Source organism: Somniosus microcephalus, chromosome 27, assembly GCF_052327205.1.
Source record: "Somniosus microcephalus isolate GS21.2 chromosome 27, FLI_Smic_1.0, whole genome shotgun sequence".
Taxonomy (NCBI): Eukaryota; Metazoa; Chordata; class Chondrichthyes; order Squaliformes; family Somniosidae; genus Somniosus; species Somniosus microcephalus.
In genome coordinates, this window is record NC_141013.1 from 7,852,150 (window position 1) to 7,872,202 (window position 20,053).

Consider the following 20,053-nt stretch of genomic DNA (forward strand, 5'->3'; position numbering starts at 1 on the left):
GGTCCAGCCATGAATTACAATAAGATAGGTCCATACTTTCTGACTGGTACAAGCTGGACTTCTGCCTGGAACTGACATTCTCAGCGCTATCAGCCAGCACATATCTCTTTTTTTCCCCTTTTTTTCTCTCGCTTTCACTTTATGCTACTCCTGCTCTTTTTTTTAAATTCTCATAAAGCAAAGCTTGAAATTTCAATAAAGTTCTGCATCAGGTACACTCTGCAGACATTTTTTGCTCCATCATCAAGACAGCCACATTTCCTGTAAATGCGTACTGAAGTGGGTAACTGTTTGCTCATTCAGATTGCAGTATCCTTATTTGTCCTCTACATTATTTATGTCACAAAACTGCCCTTTGTTTTGAAGCATTGTTGCTTTACATTGAGCATTTAATTTTTGACAGTCCCCGGAGAAAATGATAGCAGACGTGCGCAGTAACCCATGTCTCTTAAAGAATTGCTGTGATTGCTCATTTTTCTTACATATTAACAGTCACTGTACTTCAAAGTAATTCACTGTATATGAAAAGCTGAGTAACATTTCTGAGCAGTGTAGTACGCACTATATTAAGTATTTTTTTAATGTTTACAGTGGTAAAAATGCTTGAAATAGAGGATGGAGTACTGCCTATGCCCAGAAAGAGTTTCATTAGATACATATTTCTTGATGCTGACTGATAATCATTTATAGTTGTAATATGTACTCCCATCCCCTCCCACTTTATATGCATGGAATGCAACCGCTATGTTCTACTGTAATGCAAAGGGTCATTGCAGAGAATGGTCCGTTTCCTGTAGCTCTTTGAATGAAATAGTTTAAATCAGTGGTTGCCAAGTATGCAGGAAAACGAGAGGGCCAATAGTTCTATTCCTTCTGGGCCCTTCCAATTTCTGTATGGAAGCTGGGATAACCGTGCCTCCTAATAGTATTCCCTTACCTTCTTTTGTTAAGCAGCAAAGAAAAGACAAGCGTGCAACGCTAAATTCTGGCTCTCTCCATATCTCCCAGCCAGGCAGGCCATGAATAGAGGTGTAAATCTGATGAGGAGTACTGGTGGAAGGCAGGTGGTTCTTGGAAGTGCTAGCGCATCATTCGTCTAAATTAATGAGGTATACGACCCTTAATATCCACATGAGAGAAGAGACGCTCATCCCATCAGACTGGACCAGAGCTGACTGAAGACCTTAAAATGAAAGGGCTAAAAGTGAAAAGTGTCTCAACATTCCCCTTCACCTAATTCACCATTAGAAATGGAAAAAATCTGCAGAAAATACAAAGGCCCGTAATTTCCGATAGGAGGCTTCTTGCTGCGGATGCTTCCTATCGGGAAAAAATCTACGCCCTTACCTGAGGGCTCCCGAGGTCCGGACTCTTCCGCTCCTGGGCCTCTCCTGGTGCGCGCGCGTAGAGGCCCAGGTATCCCAGGGGCGCAGGCAGTTTGTAAGCGTCCCTGGGATCACGTGGGCCAGGCGAGCCAATGGGAGAAGGGAATCCCCCTTCATACTTTTGACCGATAGACCTGTCAAAAGTATGAGTGGGGATCACTGAAAAAAGACACCACAACATTAAATAAAAACATTTTTAAATCAAGTTTTTTACGGGGCTAAAAATAAACTTAGCTTTTTTAAAAGTATTTTTACATTATAAATGAGTGAGAAAAAAAGTATTTTTTTACTTTTTTAAACTCTTATGCTGGTAAAAGCAGGCCTTACGCAGGCTTTTACCAAGCATAAGATTTTTAAGGGATTTCAGCGGGCGGAGGTTCTGCAGAAAGCGGAACTATCCAGCCGCAGAGACCCTTCTCCAGGGCAGGCGTCCGATCTGTCAAGAGGATTCTTGACAGATCGGAAGTGCCAGTTTTCAGCGTGTGCTTCGCATGCCTGAAACCGGCACTTGCGAGGTCCCTACGGGTGTGTACACAGCTCGTACCCACCAGTAGGCATCGGAAAATACGGACCATTGTTTATGTTTAAAAATATGCAGTTTAACAAAAATAATGTGTGCTAACATTGGTGGGGGAAGATATTTAAAATATTTTGTACTGTACAAAAAAACAGTAATTACAAATAGAAAGCTTTCCAACTGAAAGCCAGAAAAGGCATAACGTAACCAGCAGTAATTTATTACAAGTGACTACCATATTAACTTCCGATATCAACAGTGAGCCATTGATTTTTGACCCCCTGGTGGGCTACACTGATGTTTGCTGCAAGTGAATGCACACAAAATTCACAACAAAAGTTTATAGCCAGTACCTCACATAAAAAAAATAATAATTCATAGCTTTTGATTCCAACAGCCACCTTCGCAAAAACCTGTTAAAGGTACTACAATTGGCAGGCTCGCCATTTTGCCTGCTCCGCAGCGTGAAGATCCATCCCTCCTTCCTCCATTTGTATCTGAAAAAGATGCAAGGAAAGGTCAGTAGTGCTACAGGAGATCAAAGGTTGTTATGGGCAAAGAGGTCAGGCAGGAGTCGGTTCTAGGATTTTGTTCTGTTGCGTTAGTTATAACTACAGCAACTTCATAACCACAGGTTTTTTTTGTGTGAAATTTGTGCTGTTAATAGTGTGGGAGACTAGTGCTCATGGAGTTAACCGCTCGGGATAGAATTTCTCCATGCTCTGCGTGAAGCCTCGGCACAAGTTGGAGCTGGACTCCTCCATGCTCCGCAACACTGTGATGCAAGCTCCCTGGCAGGCTGCTCAGTGCACCCAGCATCTCCCGGTGTATGCCCATCAGCCTTCTTCAGTTAACATCTGTGTCCTGTGCAGCAGAGCTAGTATGCGATCTCGCCCTCCTGCGAGCTGGCACCTGTGGCATCCTAAAAACCCCGCCCTAGTTCTTGCACATTGGTGCTCGCTGATTCACCATGTGAAGACCCGTGCTCTAGCCCACCCTATAATGCATGCGTGGTGCCAGTCTCTGAGCTGTTGCTTGCTAGGGTGAAATTGAGTGACGCTGCATCTTCAGGAAGGCTGGCCTCATCTTCCTGAAGTGACCGAGGTATCTTCACATCTTCAGCACCTGAAATGAAAGAGAAGGACATGGGTTAGCTTGTGTTGTGAAGGGAGAACAAAGAAAGAAGTGGCTGGTGAAAGCGTCTGCAGTTTGTCATGCAGAATGTGTAAGATGAGATAGAAGTAGTGACATGAATCAGTCATTCATGAAAGAAAGACTTATGAAATAATACTGAGTGGCCTGCGGGTGGCGCTGTCCAGGGAAAATATAAATACACGGGCACGGGCCCAGCTTGCGCAGGACATTCTTATCAGGAACTAGTGAAGGACACAACTAGACCTCCATGTTGTAAAACAGTTGATTAAAGCTTTGTTTAACGCTTAGACCAAGTGCTTAGTAGTTTTCTTACATCAAGTAGGGAGGGAAAAGGAGGATGCATGATGTCTCCTCCAGCGTTGGCACTCACCAGGGCAATGACACTCTTCCTTCCCGTGATGGCCTGTCGCTTTCTTCGATAGGGGTGATGGTGTGGAGTCAGGCTCGGTCTCCTCCTGTGGCAGCTTCTTCTCTGGAGTTGTGCATGACCTTCTCCTGCAAGAAAGAGGGGAGTGTGTGTTCTGATATCCCCGTGAGGTCTTTAGAGAATGTGCCTGTTGTGGTGAACAGCTGATATGCAATGCGCCAGATATGAGGTGTGGGGAAGTGAGGGTTACAATAGTGGTGAGTGTGTGAGTATGAGGGATTATGGAGTGTCCTCCTCAAATTCGGCTGCCCTCAAAAGTTTGTCACCATCCTCCGCCTGCTTCACGACGGCATGCAAGCCGTGATCTTGACCAACGGATCCACCACAGACCCAATTCACGTACAGACCAGGGCCAAGCAAGGCTGTGTCATCGCACCAACGCTCTTCTTGATCTTCCTGGCCTACTCCTGCTCCTATTTTTCTATGTTTCTATATAGAGGATCAACCATGATCATATTGAATGGCGGAGCAGGCTCGAAGGGCCGAATGGCCTACTCTTGCTCTTATTTTTTTTTCTATGCAATGCTCCATCTCACCCTCAGTAAGCACCCTGCTGGACTGGAGCTAATCTACAGAACAAACGGAAAACTATTCAACCTCCGTCGCCTCCAGCCCAGATCCAAGGTTGTCCCATCCTCTGTCATCGAAACACTCTGAGGCCAAACTCCAAACCATCATCAACACCTTCACCGAAGCGTACAAGAGCACGGGCCTTACACTAAACATCCGTAAGACAAAGGTCCTCAACCAATCTCCCCCGCCACACAGTACTGCTCCCTGATTATCAAAATCCATGACGAGGCCTTGGACAATGTGGACCACTTTCCATACCCCCGGAGCCTACCGTCAACAAAGGCAGACGTCGATGACGAAGTCCAACGCCGCCTTCAGTGTGGCAGTGCAGCCTTCGGTCGCCTAAGGAAGAGAGTGTTTGAAGACCAGGACCTCAAATCCAGCACCAAGCTCATGGTCTACAGAACAGTAGTGATACCTGCCCTCCTGTATGCTTCAGAGACATGGACCATGTGATAAAAATGCTAACTTCCGGGAAGTTATGTCATCACTTCCTGTGAACTATGAACTGTGAACTATGAACTGTGTACATACCTCACTTCCTGTCATATGTCACTTCCTGTTGGACTGGTATAAATACTGGTCTGTTCAGTATTGTAAGAGGCTTCTACCAGAGGCATGGTAAAGACCTCTCTTGTATATAGTGTGTTTATAAGTTACTTAAAGCTTACTTTAAAGTTACTTGATGGTAAGTCTCCTTTTTCTTACATCAATTTAAGTAACTTAGTATTTACACTGACAAATACTAGACCTTCAGACAAACTCGGAAGTTAAGGATCCAGGGAACCACCCATCATGGAGAAAATCCTTAGACCTATTCGTCTGGACTTGGACCCGAATACACCAGCAGCTGGCAGGGTATGGAAGCATTGGTATCGTACTTTTGAGAATTTTCTGGATGAATGTAAAGTGGATGCTCCTGCTAAATTGAAGATACTTGTCAATTATGTGACCCCAAAAGTGTTCGAATATGTTGATGACTGGGATAATTACGAAGAGGTGATTCGGGCACTTAAGAAACTGTATGCGAAGACCCCAAATGAGGTCTATGCTAGACATCTACTGGCCACAGCCCGACAAGGGCCAGGGGAATCAATTGACGAATTCCTGCAAGAACTTCGCAGGCTCAGCGTAGATTGTAACTTTCAGGCAGCCTCAGCTGAGCTGTACCGCCAAGAAATGATTCGTGATGCTTTCATCTGCGGGATTGCCTCTCCATTTATACGCCAGCGTCTACTAGAAAGTAAAACACTTGAGCTACAAAAAGCTTTTGACCTAGCTTGTTCACTGGATTTGGCAAAGAGAAATGCAGACCTCTATCAGCTGCCCAGATCTCGATCTGCTGCTGTAGCTGCAACCAGACAATTCAAGCGGTCTCAGGTGAACCCTATCATGGGGGAATCTAATTCTGATAATTCTGATGAAGAAGAGGAGGACGACCCCACTTTAGCAGCCTCTTGGCAATCTAGGAAGGAATGCTTCTTTTGTGGAGATGCTTTTCACCCTAGGAAAACCTGCCCTGCTCGCAATGCAATCTGCAGTTATTGCGGGAAAAAAGGACACTTTGCTAAAGTTTGCCTATCAAGGGCCTCTACGAGGGCCAATCCAGCTAAGACCTACCGAACTGCCCCAATTAGGGCCTATCAAGATGCTCCAGCTAGGACCTATCAAGCTTCCTCTCGAGCTCTCTCCCGAAGAAGCACACCGAGAGTTTTAGCCACTCTCTGTGCAACGACACCAATTACAGCTGCTTGCCCACAGAACCTGTCTCAGGCAGCCACAAAAATTTCAATTAAAGGGCATACCTTAGATGCCTTAATTGACTCAGGAAGTACTGATAGTTTCATTAAGGAACAGATTGTTGCGAAATTGAAACTACATGTCTTCCCATCGGACCAGGCAATTGCGATGGCCCAGTCATCACTTAATACCAGAATCTCCGGCTTTTGTGTTGTTGATATGACACTCCATGGTCGTATGTATCCCTCCACCCGACTTTCGGTGCTCAAAGACTTATGTAGTGATCTCCTCTTAGGGCTGGACTTCCAAAAACAGCATAAGAAACTCACCATTGAGTTTGGTGGATCCAAACCCGGACTTACTATTTCTAATATACCATCTAAATTACCTTTTTGTGCATTATCAGCAGCTTCACTTGATGAACCCTCATTATTTGCCAGTATTCCGCCTCAATGCCAACCGATAATAACGAAATCGCGGCGCTTTAATCAGGAAGACCAATCTTTTATTGCGGCTGAAATCTCTCGACTTCTAGCAGAGGATATCATTGAACCATGTTCGTCGCCCTGGCGGGCTCAAGTCGTCATTGTCAAGAACCCTCTAAAACCTCACAAACAGCGACTATGCATCGATTATTCGCAAACCATCAATCAATATACCGACTTGGACGCCTACCCATTGCCACGCATTGATGATATGGTTAATAAACTGGCCGAATACAAAGTGTTCTCAACTTACGATTTAAAAAGTGCCTATCATCAGTTACCCTTGAAGGTCTCAGATAAGCAGTACACAGCCTTTGAGGCTAATGGACGGCTGTACCAATTTCGTCGCCTCCCATTCGGGGTTACTAATGGAGTGGCTGCCTTTCAACGGGCAATGGATGGCCTGGTTAAGCAGGAAAACCTAAGGGACACTTTTCCCTATCTTGATAACATTACCATTGCAGGTCACGATCAACAGGAACACGACTCCAACCTCCAAAAATTTCGGGATGCCCTCCATCGCCGTAATTTGACCCTGAATGAATCCAAATCTGTTGAGTCGCAACCGACCATCAACATCCTTGGCTACTGCGTAGGCAATGGTATCATTAAGCCAGACCCAGAAAGACTTCGCCCGCTCCAAGAGCTCCCGTCACCTAAGAATCCGGCTTCTTTACGTCGGGCTCTCGGTCTGTTTGCATACTACGCTAAATGGATTCCTCATTTTTCGGACAAAATCCAACCCTTGCTGCATGCTAGATCATTTCCACTGGGAACAGCGGCTGTTGCAGCCTTTAACCTTCTCAAAAAACAGTTGGAGAAAGCGGCTCTTCACTCCATCGATGAGAATCTCCCTTTCGTGGTTGAATGTGATGCCTCGGAGGTGGCGATCTCGGCTACTCTGAATCAGGAAGGTCGTCCTGTAGCATTTATGTCCAGGACCTTACAAGGTGCCGAGCTACATTATCCTCCGGTTGAGAAAGAAGCCACAGCCATCATAGAGGCAGTACGGAAGTGGAACCATTTTCTAGCTCGCCAGCACTTTACATTGATCACGGACCAACGATCAGTCGCCTTCATGCTCGATAATCGAAAACGAACCAAAATTAAGAATAATAAAATACAACTTTGGAGGATGGAACTGGCCTCTTTTGGTTATACCATTCTCTATCGGCCTGGCAAGGAGAATGTGGCCCCGGACACCCTCACACGGGCATTCTGCTCCACTATGTCATCCTCCACTCTCATGGATGTCCACAATGGTTTGTGTCATCCTGGCGTTACGCGCATGCTACATTTCGTACGATCACGGAATCTCCCTTTTTCCACTGGAGATGTAAAGAAAATATGCTCAGAATGCCGGCTTTGTGCGGAATTAAAACCTCAGTTCTTCCGCCCCTCAGCTGGTATACTCATACATGCAACCCAACCGATGCAACGACTTAGCATCGATTTTAAGGGCCCAGTGCCCTCTTCAACTCGGAACACATATTTGCTCACCATGATCGACGAATATTCACGTTTTCCGTTTGCCTTCCCCTGCTCCAATATGCTGGCGTCCACAGTAATCTGCTGCCTTGAGCAGGTATTTTCTCTCTGTGGCATGCCGGCTTATATTCACTCAGATCGGGGTCCATCCTTTATGTCAAGGGAACTCAAGGACTACCTCTCAGAACGGGGAATTGCTACAAGCAAAACAACACCATACCATCCCATCGGAAATGGGCAGGTAGAGAGGTATAACGGTATCATCTGGAATTCCGTACGTCTCGCTTTAAGATCTCGGGGCCTACCAGACCAGCAATGGGAAACAGTGCTTCCGGATGCATTGCACTCTATACGGTCCCTGCTTTCTACAGCCACAAATACTACACCTCATGAGCGGTTCTTTGGATTCCAGCGTCGCTCATCTCATGGGACATCACTCCCGTCATGGCTAACTACTCCTGGACCTGTATTACTCCGAAGATACGTTCGGACGTCTAAAAATGACCCTCTCGTAGACGAGGTTGAACTAACCGATGCCAACCCCACCTATGCAAACATACGATATTCCGACGGCCGAGAATCTACCGTATCATTACGGGATCTGGCTCCCTGCCCACCAGGACCTAGTGGGACATCGGGTGATGGCATTTCACCAGGAAACTCTTGGGACCTATCGGGTACCCCTCTCCAGGATCCTGATCGGACACCAACTAGCTTGGTGCCGGTAGAACCCCGTGCTCAAGGTTGCGACCCTCCCAGTACCGCGCATGAAAGTACTGATCCGCCACAGACCAGCTCTGCACCTCCCTCTGAACAGAGGCAGTCCGACTTTGAACCTATTGGGGCTCGTACTCGAAGCCATGATCTCCCCGACCCTTCACAGGGCAATCCAGGCCACACAGACTCTGACCAATGGCCAACCGCATGTAAGCGGACCAGTGACCCTCTACGACGGGAATCCAAACGGGTGCGACTCTTCCTTGTTCGGCGGCTGCGGACCAAAAGGTAGACCACAGCCTTCTAATCCTGCAGGAGGGAAGAATGTGATAAAAATGCTAACTTCCGGGAAGTTATGTCATCACTTCCTGTGAACTATGAACTGTGAACTATGAACTGTGTACATACCTCACTTCCTGTCATATGTCACTTCCTGTTGGACTGGTATAAATACTGGTCTGTTCAGTATTGTAAGAGGCTTCTACCAGAGGCATGGTAAAGACCTCTCTTGTATATAGTGTGTTTATAAGTTACTTAAAGCTTACTTTAAAGTTACTTGATGGTAAGTCTCCTTTTTCTTACATCAGACCATGTACAACAGGCACCTCAAAGCACTGGAGAGGTACCACCAGCGCTACCTCCACAAGATCCTGCAAATCCATTGGCAGGATAGACGCACCAACGTCAGTATTCTCGCTCAGGCCAGCATCGAAGCTTTGACCATGCTTGATCAGCTCCGATGGACGGGCCACATCGTCCACATGCCGATACGAGACTCCCAAAACAAGCGCTCTACTCGGAGCTCCGACACAGCAAGAGAGCCCCAGGTGGGCAGAGGAAACTCTTCAAGGACACCCTCAAAGCCTCTTTGAAAAAGTGTAACCTCCCCACCGACACCTGGGAATCTCTGGCCCAAGACTGCACAAAGTGGAGGAGAAGCATCCGGGAAGGTGCCGAACACCTCGCGTCTCTTCGCCGGGAGCAAGCAGAAGCCAACTGCAAACAGCGAAAGGAGTGCACGTCAACCCAAGCACCCCACCCACCTGCCCCTTCAACTACCGTCTGCCCGACCTGTGACAGAGACTGTAAGTCCCGCATTGGACTCATCAGTCACCTGCGAACTCATTTTTAATGTGGAAGCAAGTTATCCTCGGTTCCAAGGGACAGCCCAAGAAGAAGATGAGGAGAAGGAGATGGAATGAAGTGTGTAACAGTGATTGTAGCAAAGTGAAGGGATGTAGGGGAGGAGAGTATTGTTAGTAGTGAGGCTGGAGGTGGTGGAGGTGTGAGCAGAGCGTAACAGAGCAGTATTCTTAGCTTGACAACTCTGGTGAGGTCATTGAACTTTTTCCGGCATTGCAGTCACGTCCTTGGAGCTGACCTCCTCTGCGATCTCCTCTCATTGGTAGTGGAGGTGTTGCCTGGAGGGCTTTCTGCCCGATCTGCAGGTCTTGCAGCCATTTCTGTGGTGAGAAATGTTTCCTTGTTGTCTGCAGCCAGAGTGCACCTCCCCTTTAAGAGATGCTGGCTGCCTTTAAGTGGCACCCGATTTCTGCCACCCCCCCTCTCCCCAATCAGGTGTGCAGCCAATGAATAGCACAGGTGTGCAGTTTTGGTCGCCTTATCTGCGGAAGGATGTTCTTGCCATGGAAGGAGTGCAGCGAAGATTCACCAGGCTGATACCTGGGATGGCAGGAATGATGTATGAGGAGAGATTGGGTCGATTGGGCTTGTACTCGCTGGAGTTTAGAAGAATGAGAGGGGATCTCATTGAAACTTATAAAATTCTAACAGGACTAGACAGACTAGATGCAGGAAGGATGTTCCCGATGGTCGGGGAGTCCAGAACCAGGGGTCACAGTCTAAGGATAAGGGGTAAGCCATTTAGGACAGAGATGAGGAGGAATTTCTTCACCCAGAGAGTGATGAACCTGTGGAATTCTCTGCCACAGAAGGCAGTTGAGGCCAATTCATTAAATATATTCAAGAAGGAGTTGGATATATTTCTTAAGGCTAAAGGGATCAAGGGATATGGGGAGAAGGCAGGGACCAGGTACTGAATTTGGATGATCAGCCATGATCTCATTGAATGGCGGAGCAGGCTCGAAGGGCCGAATGGCCTACTCCTGCTCCTATCTTCTATGTTTCTATCTTCTATGTTTCTATGTTTCTAGGTTGTGCTGGCTGCATGCTAGAATCATTTTAATGAGATCCCAGCACAAACTTAACTTGCTGCCTGAGACCATGTGAACAGGCGCGATCGAATTACTAGGCCTATCAGTCTGGGCTGAATTTGAATGTATGCCACAGAGATGAATTCATGGCCAGGGTCTAACTCATGGCATTGTCCAATTCCCTAAAGCTATAACATACTGCAACAAATAGTTATTTTGCATTACTCACAGTTGTCACTTAAAATATTTTGCTTCTCTTCTAGGTATTCTGAGTTTGATTGAACGAGGCCTAATTCCTCCAGCGTCTGATCTGACCCTTCACCCACCACTTTTCCAACACAAAGTGGCACCGATTCATGACCTCGAAGAGAAATATAAGAAGTCACCCCTGGAAATATTCGGTAAAAAGAATGCCGAAGACTGTTTTTTCTAGTTTCTATAAATTGCAGCCCAGTAAAGACATTGCCTGGTGTAGCACTGAGCCACACAGACCACAAGGTCCGCGAGTCAGTTTGGGTCTATGCGGAGTTAACTGATCTTGTTCACAAAAGCAGTTGAAGCCCTGCAGTTAACCTTGGCGCCCCTGGCCGAAGGAGAGGGGAAATAAATCATCCCGGGTTCCCACTCCTGATTGCTTTCTGGGGACTCCTGCTGCAAAGAGTGTGGGGACATTGGATGAACACACTATTAGACTCAGTTGTGATGCCCTCCTTAGTCGAATGACCTGCCAACACTCGATGCCCTGGGTTCACACATCAAGAACGGCCACACGAGCAAAGTACTTGAGGGCAACCGGCTCCTTTGGAACCATACCCATCATTATTCAGCACCTTCAGGAAAAGAGGAGTTAAAAATAAAAATACTCAAGAAATTTGTATTGGGATCTAAAATACAGTTGGTAGGCAAAGTAAGAATAACAAGAATACAGAAGTAGAAACAGTTTTTACCATGCAATTCACATGATGCAGAAGCTTGCAGCAGTACATATATAAAGGATACATTACGAAGAATTGTGGAATATGATTCATGTCCTATAAGTGACCTGGCTCATGAGAACGAAAGTCATGGATGAGTTACGGTCAGTGTCACAAGTAGGATATAAATCATTATCCCATAGGTCTTCGTAACTACTCTGTTTAGATTATACATTAAAAATTAATTGGGTAGAGAGGTTAAAAAAAGAAGACCGGTTTAATGGTGCACTGTATTCCTTTGAGCATTGGTTTCAGAGTGGCTGGAGGCTGTGTGAGACCCCGTTACAGTGAGGTATGGATTGGGAATGTTTACACTTAACAACATTCCCTTCAAACGAACTCTCAAAGGAAAAAAGAGATTCCAATAATTAGAATGTGAAATCATGTAATTTTCATGAAGTATCAAAAATATTTGTTGCTTTGTTCCATTTAGAAAGGAAGAATTTATATATAACACCGTTTACATCCTCGGGAAGTCCCAAAGCGCTTCATACCCAATGAATTACTTTATTGAAGTGTAGTCACTGTTGTTTTGTAGGTAAATACCGTAGCCAATTTGCAGGGAGCAATGTCCCACAAACTAAATGTGATATAAGGCCAGTTAATCTGTTGGTTGAGGGATAAAAGTTGGCCAGGCTACTGGGAAAACTCCTTGCTTTTCTTCGAATAGTACCTTGGGATCTTTTACATCAGCCTGAATAGGTGGCTAGGGCCATCCGAAAGACAGCACCCCCAACAATGAAGCACTCCCCTCAGTACTGCACTGATGTGTCAGCCTAAATTATGTGCTCAAGTCCCAAAGTAGGGCTTGAATTCATGACCTTTTGACAGAGACAAGAATGCTACCAACTGAGCTAGGCTGACATTTTATGGTGGATTTTGTGCTTATTAAGTGGAGGAAAGTCAAATGCTGAGGAAATGAATACTTTCCTATTTTGGGCAGGCAGTGCCAGCTCACTCAACCATCGCAACCCACCTGATACCAGCGTACTGTAGCCTGTCCAGTTGGTGCTTCCTTTCCACAGGAAATGTGATGACAGTGTTGCATCTTGCAAACATGGTGACAGTCACTTCCCTGATACAAGTATGCATGGCAGACTCTTGGTGCAGTCTGGAAGGATGCTCGGCTGCCCGTGTCCTAACTCTCACCAAGTCCTGTTCACCCGTCACCCCTGTTCCCACTGACCTACATTGGCTCCTGGTTAAGCAACGCCCCGATTTTAAAATTCTCATCCTTGTTTTGAAATACCTCCATGGCCTAGCCCCTCCCTATCTCTGTAATCTCCTCCAGCCCCACAACGCTCTACCCCCCCCCCAACCCCACCGAGATATCTGCGTTCCTCTAATTCTACCCTCTTGAGTATCCCTGATTATAATCACTCAACCATTGGTGGCTATGCCTTCTGTTGCCTAGGCCCTAAGCTCTGGAATTCCCTGCCTAAACCTGTCTGCCTCGCTACCTTTCTTTCCTCCTTTAAGACACTCCTTAAAACCTACCTCTTTGACCAAGCTTTTGGTCACCTGCCCTAATTTCTCCTTATGTGGCTCGGTGTCAAATTTTTTGTCTTATAATACTCCTGTGCAGCGCCTTGGGTCATTTTACTACGTTAAAGGCGCTTCATAAATACACGTTGTTGTTTGTTATTGCTGATGCAGTAGCATGAAAGTTTCCTGCTGTGGTTACCTTCACTTCTATGGGAAGGGCCAACCCTTCCCATACGTTGTGTGCTGGTCATTGTACAGCAGGTGTCACAACTGTGTCTCAGTGTCTTGTGAAGTGGAGCCTTGAAGGTGGGTCTCCTATGACATGTCCAGATACAGGTCCCAGGGTAATAGCAGGTGTGGTCAAAACATTTTTTGGATCCTTATAAACTCCTCTTCCTCAATCCTTATTAGGCAGTGCATTCAACACCCCAAAAGATTAGCCATTCTCACATTTGTAAATTACAACATCAAATCCAGCAGCAACCAAAAATAATGAAGCAATTATTAGTGGGGCAGAAAATCCAAAAATGGAGCACTCCCCAGCAAAACCAACTAATGTTTGGAGCTAAATGTAGCAAAGTGAACATTAAAACAGGAAAAAGCCCTCGAAAAACTTACCATTCTCCCTTTAACGACGATAACAACAACTTGTATTTATATAGCACCTTTAACGTAGTAAAACATCCCAAGGCACATCATAAGAGCATTAATCATCAAAGTTTGACACTGAGCCACAGTAGGAGATATCAGGACAGAAGAGGTAGGTTTTAAGGAGCATCTTAAAAGAGGAGAGAGGGGCGAAGAGGTTTAGGGAGGGAATTCCAGAGCTTAGGGCCCAGGCAGCTGAAGGCAAGACTGCCAATGGTGGAGCGATTAAAATCGGGGATGCGCAAGAGGCCAGAATTGGAGGAGCGCAGCGATCTTGTGAAGATTTAAAATTTAAGAGGAGCGTGTGTGTGTCCAGTTTTAATGGGTAGTGCTCACGCTATCGTAAAATTTGGAGGCCACCCTTCACAATGGCATTTAAATATTTGAGCGTGGCCCCATTTTTTAGACCCCAAATTACGTCTCTTAAATTCAGATACGTAGCAAATTGGCGCAAGGTCACACAAACTATTTTACAACCTCAAACGGCTGAATGCAAAGCCCCACCTGTGACGCAGGGCTTCAGAAAATTTACCGTGGTATCTTTTTACCTTAAAATCATTGCTGATCAGCACTACGTCTAACGTGACTCTTCTAAAATTAGACTGCTGTTTCTGGTTTCCAGGTACTTACCCCCAAAAACCTTATTATATAATCGTTAGTGAGTCATACACTGAGGAACCAAAACAGCTGGACATGAAGCCGGGTTCCAGGCAACCATTAAGGATCAGCACTGTTACTCCTGCACCTTCGTTCATAGCCAAGTCGTCAGCGAAGGACTTCAGCGCAGCTCAACACCTGCTTGGTAAAGAAATGACGCCCTATGATTTTCATCAGTCACAGGTACGGAGGACAATGTGCGTTGTAAACCAGGGCACACAGTATTTTTGCAAGGGACTTCTTCAACATGAAAAGCCATTTAATGGCAAGGACTGGGTGCTCCCCAATGGATTAGTGGTAAAGGCAACCGGCAGGGGTTGGTAGTGCCCTGAAGACTGTAGGGAAATGAGTGAGAGCGCTGCTCCCGCTGTGGCCATCGCAAGTTTCCCCAGGCACACCGCTGGGCAGCCGGATCACCTGCTTGCGCGAGGCGATAAACCCATTTAAAATGCAAACTGAGGTCCTTCGACGTACACGGGACCCTATTTACCATTTTAGGAGAGAACTGGGTGTGCGTGCGTCGTGCATGCCCACCCCCCCCCCCCAGCATCAGTTGGCGGTCCAGTCGAAGAGGAGCCCAGCAGGTAAGTTTGTGTGTATTGTCGTGGCGCTGGGAGAAGCAGTCTTGCTCCTCCGGGCTCCACAAAACCAGCCTGGGCAGCTGCCGCTCCGGATCCCGCCCTCCTGAAATGGGGCCCCCTCGAACTTATCCTGCCAATCAGCCAAAGTCTGCTCAGGATGAAAATTTATTCCCAGTGTCATGCTAAGCCGTACAAACCAAAACCTGCCAGGTTCGATTCACTGTCTTTGCAGAGTTAGTTGATCATAACCAAGAAACCACAGTCGGCTTCAACTCCCCTTGAGCTGGAGAGGGAAAATCAGCCAGGGTTCCTGTTGCTGATTGCTACCAAGTGACCCTCCTGCCCCTTCTGAAAAGAACACACATGGGGACATTGGGTGAGAACTGGCTTGGGGTAAGTTGGCAGTATCCCAGCTGGAATCAGCAGAGGCGAAATTGGGTGCCTTTGCACCCCCGAGGGCGCTAACGGGGCACAAATGGCTTTGTGACCGGGCGCGGCGCTGACATCGACTCCCGCCATATCCGGTGGGAGCTTTGTGGCAGCGCTACGGCGTTGTGCCCCGATCTCCTCCGCCTGGGGATCATGACGTCATCGCCGTACACATCGCCCTGGATCCGAAATTGACTTTCACCCCCCTGCAGCGGCGCCGGTCAAAAACACCGACAGCTGCAGGAGGGGTGCATTGGGCGGCCGGCCGCTTCAAGGGCAATGATTAAAGGCGAGGTGGCCAAGGTAAGTTTTTAAAAAAAACTTTACTTTCTTGTTGCAGCTTTTTTCACAGGTTCCTCTGCTCGAGTGCCAGGCTGATCGTGCGGGATCGTGGCTGCCTTGGTGGTCCAGGTAGGTACTTTTTCTATTGCAGAGCCTGCAGCGATGGCCTTCCCTTTAAGGGAGGGAAGAAGCCCTTGAACGCGGCAGCGCCGCACGGCCCAGCCTGCTGCCGATTGCGCCCCAAGAAGGAAGTTGGGCACTTGATTTAGCACTCCACTTCTTTCTTGGAGCGCAAAACCAAATTTTTTTAAAGTTTAGAAACATTAGCGCCTGGCGCTAATTTTCTCAACTTTTAAAAGTTAGCGTCCCAAACGGGGCTATAATGAATTTCTTCCCCATAGCCTTCAGGAGAGGAAGGGAGGCTTGCTGTGATGTTCTCTAAAGATGAATAGCTTCCTGCCAATAAATATTTAGGTTCACGTATGACAATGGCCATTTGGGGAGGGTAGTAGATGCCTGCTGGCTCTACCATGGTGGGATTTGAACTCATGTTTCCAGATCATTAGTCCAGGCCTCTGGATTACTAGTCCAGTAACAGAACCACTATACTACTGTACCCACAGTGAGTTGCTGTCCTATCTGTGAGATAGGAAGCAAGGCAGAGTTATTCTTTGTCATGTGTTACCAGGAAAATCACTTCTTTTGACACTAGACACTGCCAGTGATAGGAACTATATAATATTATTCAGACCTGACATGAGTCATACTACTGTGATGTCAGTAATGTTGTGGAAGAGCCACATTGTTTGGGTGGAAGACGAGTGTGGAGAACGCACCTTAGGGCATTTACTAAGTTGTCTCCTGTTCATAGAGGCTTTTTTCATAGGAAATATATCATCACATTAACTAGTGAATTGCTGACTAATGGGTTTAATGGGTTTTTCCTAGTGCTTTACATAGCATACAGTGATGTTTAAAAATTAATTACTAATTGATGCGGTTGATGTTCCAGTTTCCTGCTTCCTAGCATACAGTAATCCAAGAACAAAGTCGAAAATCAAAGCTACATGTTATTTAAACAATAAGACATGTAATTATGCAAAGACCTTCCTTTTTTCTATCTTGCTGCATTGTAGAATCTAGCTCAAAAGTTCTAAAACTGAACTCAACATTAAACTTTAAGCTCAGTGAGCAAGAATTGAGTATTTAATTAAAAACCCTTGGTCAAGCTCGATATCGGTATTTTAATTTACTGTATGCTTTGTGCTGTGGAGAAAGTTTACTGTAAATCAATAAGTAGGAAGGGTTTAACAAGGTTTACAAGAAATGTATCGGTGGTGGGATGATGGGGTGGGTGATTGGAAGCACATTAAGAAGCCATGATTTCTAAACGTCGCATGTTTAGAAAGTACTCTCAAGTTACTTAACTCAAACTTTACCGTCTCATGTTGTGGTGATTCCAGGAACATCAAAATCCAAAATACTGGGGAAGTAGAAAGCTAATAGTTCTCAGGTTATCAGTTATGGCTTCTGTCTCATCATTTTTGTGTGGTTAAATTTTTGTTGTGCCATGTTGGATGCTCCTGAAAATCCATTCGCCGTGGTTCCATTCTCAGCTGCATCACTGAGGGAACGTGTCACTGGAGACCAGGTGTACCACAAAGGGGGATGGACTATCAGAGGTAGAGTCGTCACTCAGTCACTGCAACATCCTTCCTGGTGGCGATTTTCAGAGCAGCATTAGCAGTGGGTTGTGACAATGTCCTCCAGCCACCTTTTGACCATGGTAATTGGTGAACCGGAAGAAAATAACCAAAACAGGAGTGTTACTGTGACAAAAAAGGAAACTGAAATGTGTTTCAAAATCAGTAGAGGATGCACAGTGCTGTGTTGGAAAGCAGTGAGAAACAGTTTCATACCAAAAGCTCCCCGCATCGTTCTTCATATGAGACATTAAACCAAGCCTACCTGTTCTGGATAGTTCGGGTGAACATTAAAGATCCCATGGCACGATATGAAGAAGAGCAGAAAATTCTCTCAGTACCACCAAAAAGAAGTAGGTCAATTCGTTATTCATCTCATTGTGTTTGTGGGACATTGCTGTGGGCAAAATGTCTGCCACGTTCGCCTGCATAGCAGCAACATCAATTCCTTATACGTGAAGCACTTTGGAACTTTTCCAAGAGACATGATAAAGTGCTACATAAGTGCAAGTTCTTCTTTTACACAATGGCCCAGAAATTGGCGTCGGGGGCTTCCCGCGGGTGCAAGCCCCCGACCTACACTTACATAGCGCGCCAACAGTTGAAGCCTGGCCCTGCGTGGATTTCCTGTCAGTGGCCCGGTTCTGCTCCCGGCGCGCTGTGCTTGCGTGATCCAGCGGCAGTAGTTAGTTCGATGAGCCGGCTGGGATCACGTGAGCACTGGCCAACCAATCGGAGGTTGCAAAAGTTCATTCATGAGTTTGATAGTAAGAACTGTCAAACTCATGAAAACTCCGGGTGCCCAAAACAGTACTTAAACTTCAAATAAAAGTTTTTAAAAATCCCACTAATTAAATGAACTATTAATAACTGTAAAAAACTAATTTAAACAATTATTCAAATTTTTGAAAAAAATAATTTTTTAACAAATCAGGTCTAAAAATACACTTACCTTACTGTAAAGTCTTTAAAAATAATAAACCTGTGGAAAAAAAATTCTAACTTTAATTGATAGACCACTTACCTTTTAAAACGAAGTACTTATGTCTGTTTTTTTCTCGCGTAAAAACTGGAGGCCTTATCGCACGGGCAATCCTGTTTAAAAAAAAAAAGGCATTTCAGCGCGCACGCGCAGACTCCTGTGCGCACGTGTTCCACCGCTGAACCCCTTGGTTCAGAGGAAAGGAAATGCCGGTTTTCCGCACATGCGCTGTGCATGCTGAAAACCGGCACTTCCATCGGGCCCACGCGTGAGTACACGGTGCTTACTCACGCGTTGGGACCCGAATTACTGGGCCATTGAGTTCTTAATTTCACCCGTGTCTTCACATCCAAGTGCTGAGCGTGGAGATCAGTTGATTTTCTATGGGGAAAAGGGAAGGAAAATCAGAAAGGCAGGCTTCCTGGATTGTACTTCCAAACTTCCGAGCAGCCAGTTAGAAAATGAACTTGGCTGTATTCCCTGGTGACCCAACAAGCTTATTCAATGAGTAACTTAGTCACACTGGACAGGAAGATTGCAGGTTCAATGCAGCATCCAGTTAGTTGTTCTCAGCCAGGACTGATATCAGCTTCAGCATCTCTAGGCTAGGAAAGGGTTCTGGGTTCCTGGTCCTGATCGATATCCAACAACCCGCTACTGGAAGTGAGGGTGTATAAATATTGGGTGAGACAGGATCAGGCTGGGCTATGGTGAACAGCACGGTGGCATAGTGGCTAGCACTGTTGCCTCACAGCGCCAGGGACCCGGGTTCAAATCCGGCCTCGGGTGACTGTCTGTGTGGAGTTTGCACATTCTCCCCGTGTTTACGTGGGTTTCCTCCGGGTGCTCCGGTTTCCTCCCACAGTCCAAAGATGTGCGGGTTAGGTTGATTGGCCATGATAAAAATTGGCCCTTAGTGTTAGGGGGGATTAAATATGTGGGGTTACGGGGTTACGGGGATAGGGCTTGGGTGGGATGGCTGTCGGTGTAGGGACCGGGTGCTAGGGTTTGGATGATCAGCCATGATCTCGTTGAATGGCGGAGCAGGCTCGAAGGGCCGAATGGCCTACTCCTGCTCCTAGTTTCTATGTTTCTATGTTTCTAATAACCTGCTGTTAATCACTGTCTAGACTCATACATGAGAGTGTTTGAAGACCAGGACCTCAAACCCGGCAGCAAGCTCATGGTCTACAGAGCAGTAGTGATACCCGCCCTGCTGTATGCCTCAGAGACATGGACCATGTACAGCAGGCATCTCAAAGCACTGGAGAGGTACCACCAACGCTGCCTCCGAAAGATCCTGCAAATCCATTGGCAGGATAGGCGCACCAATATCCGTGTCCTCGCTCAGGCCAACATCCCCAGCATCGAAGCTTTGACCACGCTCGATCAGCTCCGATGGATGGTCACATCGTCCGCATGCCCGATACGAGACTCTCAAAGCAAGCGCTATAGTTGGAGCTCTGACACGGCAAGAGAGCCCCAGGTGGGCAGAGGAAATGCTTCAAGGACACCCTCAAAGCCTCCTTGAAAAAGTGCAACATCCCCACCGACACCTGGGAATCCCTGGCCCAAGACCGCACAAAGTGGAGGAGAAGCATCCAGGAAGGCACCGAATACCTCAAGTCTCTTCGCCGGGATCAAGCGGAAG

At 46.5% G+C, this 20,053-nt stretch overlaps 1 protein-coding gene across 2 annotated transcripts in view; it reads left to right on the forward strand.

Annotated features, from left to right (window-relative positions):
* Positions 1 to 20,053, forward strand: part of iqch (IQ motif containing H) — a 178,074-nt gene that overhangs the window by 27,054 nt on the left and 130,967 nt on the right. For both annotated transcript variants that reach the window (XM_085968436.1, XM_085968437.1), the window contains 3 exons: positions 2,300 to 2,420; positions 10,925 to 11,062; positions 14,391 to 14,608. In XM_085968436.1, the coding sequence (XP_085824562.1) occupies positions 2,300 to 2,420; positions 10,925 to 11,062; positions 14,391 to 14,608 (477 nt within the window). The remainder of the gene's footprint in view (positions 1 to 2,299; positions 2,421 to 10,924; positions 11,063 to 14,390; positions 14,609 to 20,053) is intronic.